Source organism: Canis lupus, chromosome 19, assembly GCF_048164855.1.
Source record: "Canis lupus baileyi chromosome 19, mCanLup2.hap1, whole genome shotgun sequence".
NCBI lineage: Eukaryota > Metazoa > Chordata > Mammalia > Carnivora > Canidae > Canis > Canis lupus.
In genome coordinates this window covers 53,941,888-53,954,248 of record NC_132856.1, presented here as the reverse complement: position 1 = coordinate 53,954,248, position 12,361 = coordinate 53,941,888, and the positions used below count along the sequence as shown (strand labels likewise).

The 12,361-nt window shown below is 57.5% G+C and overlaps 1 protein-coding gene and 1 long non-coding RNA gene across 7 annotated transcripts; one reads left to right on the top strand and one right to left on the bottom strand.

The window, feature by feature from the left end:
* Window positions 1-1,802: 1,802 nt before the first annotated feature.
* On the bottom strand, window positions 1,803-3,493 carry LOC140610898 (uncharacterized). Of its 2 annotated transcripts, none has more exons than XR_012012340.1 (2): window positions 3,063-3,493; window positions 1,803-2,091 (listed from the first exon to the last, which is right to left on the bottom strand). It is a non-coding gene; the product is annotated as an uncharacterized lncRNA (long non-coding RNA). The 2 variants fall into 2 exon arrangements; XR_012012339.1 differs by having other exon boundaries at window positions 3,317-3,493.
* A 44-nt stretch (window positions 3,494-3,537) lies between these two features.
* PEX11G (peroxisomal biogenesis factor 11 gamma) lies at window positions 3,538-11,791 on the top strand. Of its 5 annotated transcripts, none has more exons than XM_072787424.1 (6): window positions 3,593-3,663; window positions 4,857-4,946; window positions 5,460-5,648; window positions 7,925-8,103; window positions 10,491-10,553; window positions 11,146-11,791. In XM_072787424.1, exons 1-6 carry the CDS (start codon window positions 3,604-3,606, stop codon window positions 11,378-11,380), a joined length of 816 nt encoding a protein of 271 aa, XP_072643525.1. In that variant the 5' UTR covers window positions 3,593-3,603; the 3' UTR covers window positions 11,381-11,791. The 5 variants fall into 5 exon arrangements, with proteins under 5 accessions (XP_072643526.1, XP_072643525.1, XP_072643529.1 ...); XM_072787428.1 differs by lacking the exon at window positions 3,593-3,663 and adding an exon at window positions 3,686-3,969; XM_072787425.1 differs by lacking the exon at window positions 4,857-4,946 and having other exon boundaries at window positions 3,538-3,663.
* Window positions 11,792-12,361: the final 570 nt, after the last annotated feature.

The window sequence follows — 12,361 nt, the reverse complement described above, 5'->3', positions numbered from 1 at the left end:
CCCGCATTCAGACGTGATTACGGGGGGAGCTTGTTTTGTCTTGTTCCACCACAGTCACGGAGCGGCCTTGACCACCGCTGGCATTCTGCAAAATTATTTATGTCCAGCAGGAGAACACCAGGGCTTAGCTGGGACTGCCAGGCCAGCTCCTAGCAACAACAGGGCCAGCTGGGAACGCCAGGCTAGCTCCTGTCTCTCTCTCAAAGGTCAAGTTCAACCCTAACCAGATGGCGGAGGACACTGTGAGGGCTGGGCAGGGCTTGCAAGACTCACTGCTGCGTGCTCGGTGCCTGGCACAGGACCTGGCCCTCAGTGGTCACGCAGAAAGGCGCTGTGCTGTTAACCAAGCTGTCAGGGGCAGCGTGGGCTCAAAAGAAGGGATCTAGCCACTCCTGCGGCAGCAGCAGGCTCTCCAGCCCAAGACCCCCCTTCCCTCTGCAGGCCTTGGGCTCGGCTTGGACTTTTTTCTGCTGCAGGAACAGTGTCCCTAGTTAGGGGGTGGGGGCACACAGACACCTGTGCCCAAGTCTTAAGCAAGGAGGGCTGTGGTCAGATGTGGGGGTTAAAGTCTCTCGAGATGTTGTCGGGAAGGCAGACCCGGGGGAGGCAGAGTTTGGGGTCCCGGACTTAGAGAGAGGAAGCGGGCTGCCTATGGAAGGGGCTGTGGGCCAGGAGGTAGTGGATAGATTCGACATTTTGGTGCATGGGGAGACAAAGAGGTGAGCACCATGCCCAGATCTGTGACTGGGTGGCTCAGTGACTGGCAGGGCTGCTCTGAGATGGGAACACGGGAGAAAAAGATGTTCGAGGATGATGCTTAAGTCCACTGGGACATGCTGAGGGTGGGGATGGGGTTGGTGGGATTTGCAGGGAAAGTGTCCAGGGGGCAGATAGGTTAGGAGTCAGGTCACTATTAAAGAGGCATGAGGGAGAGGCCAGTGGCGAGGGGCCCAGGGAAGTCGGAAAAGTGGATGGTTTCTCAGGATAGTGCGGATGGAGTGTGAGCACAGAGCTTTGGGTGAGGAGCTGAGCCCTGCCGGCTACGGCACTGATTGAGAACTTGAGAACTTGTCTTGTGCCAGGCTGTGGGAACATAGCTGTGACCAAGACATATCAAAGTCCTCACATTCTGATGAGAGACAACTAGGCAACTAGATAAAGAAGCAATATAGTTAATGTTAGATAATATTCCAAGCTAAGGAGAAAAATAAGGCAGCAGGAAATGTGGGAAGTGCCCAGGAGGGTGTGATGGGGCAGTCCCATGAGAAGATGATGTTCCAGTAAACAGGAGGAAGAGGTGAGGGAGGGAGCCATGTGGGAATCTGGAGGGAGAGATTCTTGGCAGAGGGCACAGCCAATGCAAAGGCCCTGGGGGCAGGAGTGTACTATAACTTTAAGGACCAGGAGGAAGGCAGTGTGGTTGGAAAGAAGGGAGTGAGACACTAAGAGTCATACAAGTTGAAATAAAGGGGAAATATTTTCCAAAAGGCAAGCAGTCAACATCATTAGTCATGAGGGAAATAAAAAGCAAGGCAATAGGAGATATCCACCTAGCAGGATGGCCATAGTAATAGTAACGAAGCAAAATAAAAGTGTTGGCAAGAGGGGCACCTGGGTGGCTCGGTCGGTTGAGCATCTGCCTTCAGTTCAGGTCATGATTCTGGGGTCCTGGGATCAAGCCCTGTGTCAGATTCTCTGCTCAGCAGGGGGAGCCTGCTACTCCCTCTCCACCTGCTGCTCCCCCTTGCTCCCTCTCTCCTCTCAAATAAATAAATAAATGAAAAACTAAAAAACAAAGTGTCAAGAATGTGGAGAATGTTGTGCATTGCTGGTGGGAATGTAAAGTGGTGCAGCCAATGTGGAAAACAGTCTGGTGGTTCCTCAAAAAATCAAACACAGACCACTGTATGACTCAGTCATTCCACCCCTGGGTGTTTACCCAAAGGAACTGAAGTTGAAGGAAGATACACACAGACCCATGTTCATAGCTGCATCATTCAGTCTCCAAAATGTGGAAATGGCCCAAGGATCCATCAATGGCTGAATGGATAAACGAGATGCGGTAGGTCCATACAAGGGAATATTATGCAGCTGCAAAAAGAATGAAGTATTGATATAAAAAAAGCTGCAATGTGGATGAACGTCAGAAACATGAAGCTAGGGGCACCCAGGTGGCTCAGTGGTTGAGCATCTGCCTTTGACTCAGGTCGTGATCCTGGGGTCCTGGGATCAAGTCCTGCATCAGCCCCTCACAGGGAGCCTGCTTCTCCTTCTGCCTGGGTCTCTGCCAGTCTCTCTGTGTATCTCTCATGAATAAATAAATAAAATCTTAAAAAAAAAGAAAAAGAAAAAGAAACGATGCTAAGCCAGACACAAATGGTCACATATTGCAGTATCCCAGTTATATGAAATATCCAGAATAGGTAAACCCATAGAGACAAAGCAGATGGGGGTGGGGTAGGAAGGACTAGATTTACTGCTTGCCAGAGTTACAGGGTCTTCTCCGAGGATGATGAAATGTTTTGAAGCTAGCAAGGGGTGATGTTCTTACCTGCAGGTGTCCTAAATGTCATTGCACCATACATCTTAGAAAGGTGCCTCATATGTGAATTTTACGATTTGGAAGAAAAAAAAAAAAAAGGGAACGGGTCATGTTAACTTCTTGAAAAATCTCACTTGACTTTTTAAACATTTTATTTATTTATTTGACAGAGAGCGCACCACTCATGGATGGGCAGGGCAGACTTCCCGGTGAGCTGGGAGCAGGATGCCAGGCTCCATCCCAGGACCCCGGGATCATGACCTGAGCTGCAGGCAGGCGCTTAAAACCCACTGAGCCACCAGGCACCCCGCATCTGACTTTCGGATGAGATCATACATGCCTGTTGCACAAAGTTATACGAGATGCTGCTGGTTGTTAACTACACTTACTGTAATCGTTTCATGCTATCTGTGAGTCAGACTTTTGTGCTATGCACCTGAAATTCATACAGGACGTACACATCAATTATCTCGCAATAAATCGGGGTCGGGGGGAGCTACAAACTGGTACAAAGGGGCACCTGGGTGGCTCAGTGGTTGGGCGCCGGCAGGGTCCTGGGATCGAGTCCTGCTTCTCCCTCTGCCTCGGTGTCTCATGAATGCATGAAAAAACAAAAACAAAACCTGGTACAAAGGTGAACAACTTAATATCCCTCTTCCCAGCCGCGCAGTTAGCTACCCTCTCCGGCGCAGCCCCAGTTACCGGGCTCTCGCCTATTCTAGAACGAGTCTAGGAGTTGCCTTAACTTTCCAAAAAGGCCTTGTACATGCTCACTAGAGCCGAGCAGACAGGTTGGTTGGTGCTTCCGCCCGGCCATTACTTTTGTGGGTGGACGGTTAACGCTGAAAAGACGACCGGTGGCGGGGCCGAGGGCCGTCCGGGTGTCCAGGCCCGGGGAGCGCACACGCGGCGGCCAGCCCGCTGCGAGCCGCCGCTGCGGGGACAAAGGGTCGCGACCGCGCCTGCGCACAGCTTTCCCGGGGGGGGGGGGGGGGGGGGGCGTGGCCTCGCCCCTCGCCCCGCCCCCCGGCGCTGCGCGCTGACGTCACGGCGGAGTTGCCATGGCGGCGCTGAGCGGCCTGGCGTCGGCGCTGGAGTCGTACAGGGGCCGGGACCGCCTGGTGAGGCTGGGGCGGAGCGCGGCCGGAGGTCCCCGCGCGGGGCCTGAGCTCGGAGACGGGACGCGGCGGCCAGAGAGGGCGGGGTCGCCCAGGATCACCCCGCGCAGAGGCGCGCCCCCGGCTGGGCTCCGACCCTGTCCCCGAGCGGTGGACATAGGCTGTTTCTGGTCACCCTCCGGGGCTGGGTGTTGTCGATACCAACCGGATCCGCACGTTTGGACATTCGGGATCCGACCAGCCCACCGAAGACGGGCACGGGGCTGTCCCAGTCAGTGTGGCAGGGCTCCCCCATGGCTGCACATTGAGGTGGCGACCGGATCCCCCGTGACTGGGCACTTAGGTTGTTACCGCGCTCCCTGGCTGGACATTTACAGGCCGCCCGGATCGTGTCTGAACATTTAGGATCTGACCAGGCCGCTGGAGTTGGTCCCCGGGTTGTCCCTAGCGATCTTATACGGGGATCTAGGATTTTGTAGGCCCTTCCCATTATGGCTGGAAGGCCCTTGAAGGCGGACTCTCAGCTTGTTCCTACATAAGCTGCTGTTTTCTTTTTTTTTTTTTTAATTTTTATTTATTTATGATAGTCACAGAGAGAGAGGCAGAGACACAGGCAGAGGGAGAAGCAGGCTCCATGCACCGGGAGCCCGATGTGGGACTTGATCCCGGGACTCCAGGATCGCGCCCTGGGCCAAAGGCAGGCGCTAAACCGCTGAGCCACCCAGGGATTCCCTTTTTTAAGATTTTATTTATTTATTCATGAGAGACACACACAGAGAGAGGCAGAGTCACAGGCAGAGGGAGAAGCAGGCTTCCTGCAGGGAGCCCAATGCAGGACTCCATCCCAGGACCCCGAGATTGAGACCTAAGCCAAAGGCAGACGGTCAACCACTGAGCCACCGGGGCGTCCCTGGGCATTCAGGCTTTAATAAATTCCCAAGCTGTACATTTAAATTGCAGAGTTTCGCTATTACAGAGGGACCGAAAAGAAATTATAAGTGAAAATCATATGTAAAACAACAGGAAGAAGCGATTTCTGGAAAGCAGATGAACTAAGGATGTGAGGGCGGTGAAGGTGACCCAGTTCCCAATGCCCCAAATCACCCGCTGGGTGGGTTCCTTCTCACTGAAGTAATTCAAGCAGGTTACCTTTTTTGCCCACTGGGCTGAGGCCTCATCACTTCTCCATTCCCCAGCCCAGCTACAGGCTTTGGTCCAGCTGCGTAGGTGCAAATATACACGTCCACCTCGTCCTCCTGCCTGCTGGGAAAAGGAGGACCCAGGAGGTGGGACATGGTTTCATTTTCTTGCCTCCAGCACATCTGTCTCCAAAGGCTGTGCCCCTCAGGGACAAAGGCCAGCACTCCTTTGGAGTCCCCACAGGGACTTTTGCACAAAGAGGTCATGTTTCTCCATGTGTCCCACCTGCAAGTATCTCTTTAAACTTTCAGCTTTTGTTTTTTAAATTTATATATATTTTAAGATTTTATTTATTTATTCATGAGAGACATCCAGAGAGAGAGGCAGAGACACAGGCAGAGGGAGAAGCAGGCTCCCTGCAGGGAACCCGATGTGGGACTCGATCTCGAGACCCTGGGATCATGACCTGAGCCAAAGGCAGATGGTCAACTGCCGAGCCACCCAGGCGCCACTAAGCTTTCAGCGTTTATTGGAAGTTTGTTGATCTAGCCTGCACACCCCGTACCCCACTTGACCCCCAGCGGACCCACGGCCACGTGGGGGCCGACCCGGCTCAGCCCAGGAGCCCGGCCCTGCTGACTGCCTCTGGTCTCCCGCAGATCCGAACACTGGGCTACTGCTGCCAGCTGGTTGGCGGGGTCCTGGTGGAACAGTGTCCAGCCCGGTCAGAAGTGGGGACGCGCCTGCTCACACTGTCCTCCGAGCTCAGCCACTGCAGGACTGTCCTGCGACTCTTTGACGACGTGGCCATGTTTATCTACACGAAGCAGTATGGCCTGGGGCCAGAGGTAACGGGGTGCGGGGGGCCGTAGAGAGGGTGGCACAGGCTCGGGGCGACCAGCCTTTAATGGAGATGTCTAAAGGCAACTGTGTGGACAGATTTATTATTATTATTTTTTTTTTTAAGATTATTTATTTATTTATTTATTTATGATAGAGAGAGAGGCAGAGACACAGGCAGGGGGAGAAGCAGGCTCCATGCAGGGAGCCCAATATGGGACTCGATCCAGGAACTCCAGGGTCGCACCCTGGGCCAAAGGCAGGCGCTGAACCGCTGAGCCACCCAGGGATCCCCCAGATTTATTATTTTTAAGAATTTTGCTTGCTTTTTGTGAGATGATCCGATGTGCTCCTTTGAATTTAAATGAACAATTAGCTGATGTGTTCACGCCTTCCAAGGGCTGTATAATTAAAAAGTCTCCCTCCTTTCTGATCCCCTCACCCCGTTGTCCTCTCCAGAGGCAGCTACTCTTGTCAGCTTTCTGGGATCCCTTCACACGCTCTACACGCACAGACAATCCCACGGTTCACATAAGTAGCTTTGTGCCACGGCCACTGTCCGGCCACTTGCTTTTTTCCTCCTAACCAAGCCCCGCTTGGAGGTCGCTCCATGTTAGTGCAAACCGAGCTCCTTCCTTCTTTGCGGCCACACGGTATAGATACTCTGCTCCATAGCTGGATGCTGCTTTATTTAGCTGATCCCCGCTGGCGGACGTGTAGATGCTGCTGTTCCGACAGCGCTACAGCATTCCACAGGAATGCCAGTGGGTCTAGGGCCATGCTCCTTTCCAGGGGCGGTCCTCCTCCCTGCCAGGGACATTTCCCCAGGGGCTGGGCTCACAAGCTGCCCTGGGCCAGCCTGGCCAAGTGATGCCCCTCCCTGGGCTGCCCTGCGTGTCTCCCCATCCCTTCTATGAGCCACTCAGGTTCAAATGCACCCACCTCTCTTCCACTCCGGAGCCCATGGCCCAGTCACCTCAATCTCAAGTGCTTTCTGGACCTTCCTCCTGTTTTTTTTTTTTTTTTTTTTTTGTGTGTGTGTGTGTGTGTGTGTTTAAGATTTTATTTATTCACGAGAGACACAGAAAGAGGCAGAGACACAGGCAGAGGGAGAAGCAGGCTTTTCTCAGGGAACCTGACTTGGGACTCGATCCCAGGACCCCGGGATCATGACCTGAGCCAAAGGCAGACAGACGCTCAACCAGTGAGCCAGCCAGGTGTCCCCTTCCTCCTGTTTTGACGCCCATCTCCTACCCTCTTTGTTTAGGGCACTCTTCCTGTGTGTCCCCCAGAGGACCCCTCCCTGAATCAACATCTCTGGGTCCCTAGACAAGAGGCGGGGATCCTCTGCACCTTGTCTATCCCTTGGCCAGAACAAGAACTCCTTTTGTTGGGTCCAGTGTTTATGAGTCTGTGAGCATCTCCTCCTCCCCAGTAGGGCCTCGGCCTTGCTGCTTGTCTGGAGACATGGGTGGAATGAGGAAATGTGGGGGTGGGGGGTGGTGCTGCTGCGGGGAGGGCCCTGTTTTCATGGACAATGAAATATGCCACCGCACCAGAAGGTCCCAGGCAGGATGGGGGAGCTGGCGTGGGGTTCAGAGCCCAGAGGGAGGCAGGATCACAGCTGACTCGTAGGAAGGGGCCTCAGGAAGGGGTTCCTGGGAAGATGAAGAGGAGAGGGAGGGGAATGGCAGGCAGTGAGGATGAGGAGGCTGAAGGCAGGGAAGTGAAGGATACATGCGGGACACCCCCAGCTTGGAGGCCTCGAGGGGGTGGGGTCCTGAGGGCAGGGCCCAGGAATGCAGCCTGGGCACCAGGCTCCTGTAGCCTCACCTGGCCCTGCCCCGCTGGATACAGGCGGTGGCTCAGAACTCAGGGGTGAGGGCTTGGCTTCTGCTATTTGCAGGCCTGAGGCCTGTCCCCGTAGGAGGGGGGCAGGTGGCAGGCTCCCCCAAACACCTCAGTGTGCCGGTTCGGGGGCCGGTGCCTGTGTGCGGAGACGGCGACCCCTCTCTGGTTTGGGAGGTGCCCACTTCCTGGGGGCCCTGCCCTGTGGGGTCAGGGTGCTCTGCACGAGTCCTGAGCCAGGGAGCCTGGCCTGGAGACCCGAGCGCAGGACACGGAAGGCCCTGATGCCGGGCCACCTGAGGGGTCCTACCTGGGAATTAGCTGAGGCCGGGGCGGACTCGGGACCTAGTGAGCCAGAGCCCCTTCGGGGGGCGGGGGGCCTGCCGGGCGGGACGTTGCCCCGTGATGGCCGTCTGGCTCGGTCTGGGTCCTGCAGGAGGAAGACAGCTTTGTCCGCTGCGTCTCCGTCCTGGGCAACGTGGCCGACCAGCTCTACTACCCCTGTGAGCACATTGCCTGGGCTGCTGATGCCAACATCCTCTGCGTGGACTCCGCCCGGTGGTGGACGCTGAGCACAGCCTTCTGGGGCCTGTCCCTGCTGCTGGGCATTGCCAGGTAAGTGGCCTGAACGCCCGCCAGCAGGCCCAGGGGTCACCAAGACCTGGGTGGAGGGGCCGACAGGCTGGAGGCAGGTGGGTCTTTGCTTCTTCCCTTAGCCTCCTCTTGGGCCCCCCCCTGCCCCACGCGGCTGCTGTGACAGGTTCCCACACCCCCGGTGGCTTTAAACAGCTCCCACTGACTGGCTCACAGTTCCAGGGGTTGAAGTCCAGTGTGGAGTCAAAATCCAGGGGAGGGCAGGGCTGTGCTGCTTTGGGAGCTCCAGGGTGGAACCTATTCCTGCCCTTTACTGCCTCTAGGCTTCTATTTTTTTTTTTTTTAAAGATTTTTATTTATTCATGAGACAGAGAGAGAGAGAGAGAGAGAGAGAGAGAGAGAGAGGGAGGCAGAGACACAGGCAGAGGGAGAAGCAGGCTCCATGCAGGGAGCTCAATGTGGGACTCAACCCTGGGTCTCCAGGATCACGCCCTGAGCCCAAGGCAGACGCTCAACTGCTGAGCCACCCAGGGGCCAGTTCCTAGAACTTTCAAATAATGGTTTCTTCCTGAACGTTTTCCTCTCTGTAAAATTTGCTGAGTGTGCTTGGAGTTCCCTGCCCAGAAAGCACAGGCCTCTCAGATCCCTGGAGGGAGGGAGCGGTGCCCAAGTCCACCGCCACTTGTCCCCAGGCCAGACACTGGTGTTTGGCCGTCCTGGTTTTCCCCAGCTACACTTGCCCTAATCACATTCTTATGGTTGATGGTCTGGGAGATGAACACACCCCAGAGTGGAAGATACAGACCACCTACAGTCCATCCCAGAGAACCCCTCTCCATACTCTGGTGATTGTTTCCAGCCTTCGAGGCTCCTTGGTCTACGCGCCCCTCCTGGCCTCAGCCTTCCCCATGAGCTCGGGGACACCGGGCTGGCTCACAGCCTCTCCTCAGAGGGCTGGGGACCTCTGGCCCCATGGCACTTCCCGTTCTGTTTTAGAGCAGCTTTGGTTTCATTTCTTTTTCTTTTTTCTTTTAAGATTTTATTTATTTATTCATGAGAGATGCACAGAGAGAGGCAGAGACACAGGAGGAGGGAGAAGCAGGCTCCATACAGGGAGCCCGACGCAGGACTCGATCCCGGGACTCCAGGATCACGCCCCGGGCTGAAGGCGGCGCCAAACCACTGAGCCACCAGGGCTGCCCTCATTTCTTTATCTAAAGATTTTTTATTTTTAAGTAATCTTTACACCCAATGTGAGGCTCAAACTCACAACCCCGAGATCGAGAGTTGCACACTCTACCGACTGAGCCGGCCAGGCGCCATGGTTCCATTAATTTTTTAAAATCAACTGTTTTTTAGAGTTTTCCGTTCACAGCACAACTGAACTGGAAGTAGAGTCTCTATAGCTTCCCACCCACCCCACGGCCCCTCCACTACCAGAATCCCCAGCAGTTGATGAACCTGCATCGATAAGTCAAGCACCCCAAGTCTGTGGATTGCTTTAGGATTCATCTCTGTGTTGCACATCTTGTGGGCTTGGACAGGTGTCAAATGAGACAGATCCTCTGTCATGGTCTCACGGGGTAGTGGCAGTGCCACCAAACCGTCTGTGCTCTGCCTTTTGCATCCATTTTTTAGAGCATGTGCTTTTCCCTCATTTCTCTTTTTGGTGTGAGCAAGTGGGGGTCCCGACCAGGTGTGTGTAAGACCCCAAGGTGCCTGAGAATCACCAGGGAGGTTGCCGAGATGAGATGCCCAGGAGCCTAGAGGTGTGGATCCTGCTAGTCTGGGGACCCGGGGCCCAGGAATTGGGGTTTTGCCCCTGCCTGCCAGGAGGCTCTGAAGCAGACCTGCTTACCTCACTGCAGGTGCTGACTTGTGGCCCAGACTCTGGGGACAGGTCACCTGGGCAGGTGCACATGCCTGGGTCCGATGTCAGGAGCACTGGATGCTTGGGGTACTGGGGGCTCAGTCGGTTAAGCATCTGCCTTCAGCTCAGGTCACGATCCCGGGGTCCTGGGATGGAGCCTGGCTCTTGTCTGGGCCCCTGATTGGCGGGGAGCCTGCTTCTCCCTCTCCTTCTGCCCCCCCCCCCCCACCATGTGGACGTGCACGCCTGCGCAGGCTCTTTCAAATAAGTAAAATCTTAAAAAAAGCAGCACTGGATGCTTCCAGATATCGTGTGGACAGTCCAGGCAGGTCAGGGTGCAAAGTAGGAGTCCCCAGGAGCTTCTGAGGCACAGCCAGGGCTGGAGCTCTGAGAGGCGCGGGATGGTTGGAGCCACCCCGTGAGCTCAGCAAACTTTACAGGGAACCTGTGGCCCTGGTGGTGGGCGCCAGTGTCCCCTCAGGCTGGCCATGGGGCGCTCACCCCCACGCCCCCTCCCTGCTTTTCTTGCCTGTTGCAGGTCCCTGTGGCTGGTCCTGACGCTGAGACGGAGGCTGAGGAGCCCCGTGGTGGCCTTCACCAGGTAGGACCTCAGGGTAGCGCCCGGCAAAGGCTGGCTTCCTCGGACACGCTGGGGACCGTGTGGGTGTCCCTAGCTGGGGAGGGGCTTTGAGGTCTCACCAGTTACCAGCCTCGCCCCTGGGTGGGCCTGGGCGGGGGGGGGGCACCAATGCTAGGTCACAGGGCCTTACCACAGCTCCAGGGGCTGGCACAGATGGGGAAACCGAGGCCCTGTTAGCAGGAAGTGGCTGAGCCCACATGGCTGGGCCCCCAGCAAGGAGGATGATCAGGGTGGTTTCTTGAGGACTATGGACACTGTCACTGTTTCATCCTGGAAGGGGATGTGGGACAAAGCCGTGCCCACCGGCCAGCCACCCCCTCAGCTCCCTGCTTGTTTCCAGGGGCTGGGGTGTGGGTTCGAGACTTCCCATGCCAGTCTGCACCCTGCTCATGCCCTGGGTTCCCTCTGCGGGGTGTGACAGGGACTCCGTCCCCATGGCAGGGTCGGGGACGGCGGCCTCAGCCTCACCATTTCTCATTCACTGTGCTGTCGCCTCTTCCTGCCCGTTTGGGTGGCTGCCGTGTCCCCAGCTGTCTTCTCTTTGCTTCCACAGCCGGCTGCCCCGAAGCAAGCGGAGGGCCATGGAGGCCCAGGTCCGGTCAGAGGTGCTGGCTGTCCTGAGCAACCTGGCCGATCTGGCCAACGCCGTGCACTGGCTGCCTCGGGGCGTCCTGTGGGCCGGCCGCTTCCCCCCGTGGCTCGTGGGCCTCCTGGGCACCGTGTCCTCCCTCCTCAGCGTGTACCAGGCGGTCCAGGCCGGCGGCGGGGAGGCCGCCGCCACCCCCTGACGCGGCCCGGGCGGGGTGTGGGTGCGGCCGGAGCCCCGCCAGGGGGCCCCTTCCCACCAAGCAGCGGCCGCTCGAGTGGGGGACAGGGTCTGGAGCGGAGGGAAACCAGTGCCGGGTGTGGGGACGCGTAACCCAGAGAACGCTCGGGGCAGCCCTGGGCGCAGGCCCGGGGTGGGTGCCCTGGGTGCTGAGGGCCAGGCCTTCCCAACTCGGTTGGGGCTCGGAGGGGGGCTTCTCTCAGGGCCAGAGTAGGGGTCCCCAGGCCTCAGGTGCGGAGAAGGTGCTGCGGGCCTCAGCAGCACCCCGCCTGCCCGCGTCTGCCTCAGGCGAGCCCGAGCCAGGGCGGCGTGCGCCAAGCGGGCCTTAGGAAAGCTGGATTGGTGACCGATTAAACAGGGTGCTGGGGCCAGACCAGGCCTGAGAGCGCATTTCTAAACTCACCGACCCCCACCCCCTCTCCCCCTCGGCGGCGCCCCTGTGCCCTTTGACAGGGGTGCAGGTGGGGCCTGTGGATGCGCTGGGCTGCCTGGAGACCGCACCTCCCTAGCCCACCTTCTGGAACGTGCTGGGCCCAGTGGGTCCTCGGAGTCCAAGCACAGCCCGCTGGCCCGGGCAGCCTTCGGCCCGTCCCTCTGGGGCACACGGGGCCACGGGTGTACCTCCCACCGGCTGCACCTGTGCCTGGTCCTCCCGGGCGGCTGAAGCAGCTCCCGCTGGGCCACAGCGTGGAGCCAGGGCCGGCCTGAGGGTTCCAACGGTTCCAAGGTGGGGCCTGGCCACGAGGGCTCCCGGCTCCCACCCCACGGGGATCACGGCGGGAGGGGGTGGGTTGGTTTTCCAGGCTGACGTGTGTGGCCTCTGGTGGGTGTCTGCCGATGGTTGCCAGCCCACGCCTGCCCCTCTTGACGGGTCCTTGGACCCTCCACCTGAGTCCCAGCCAGAAAGCGGAGGGATCCCTTCCGTCCCGCGAGCACCAAGAGA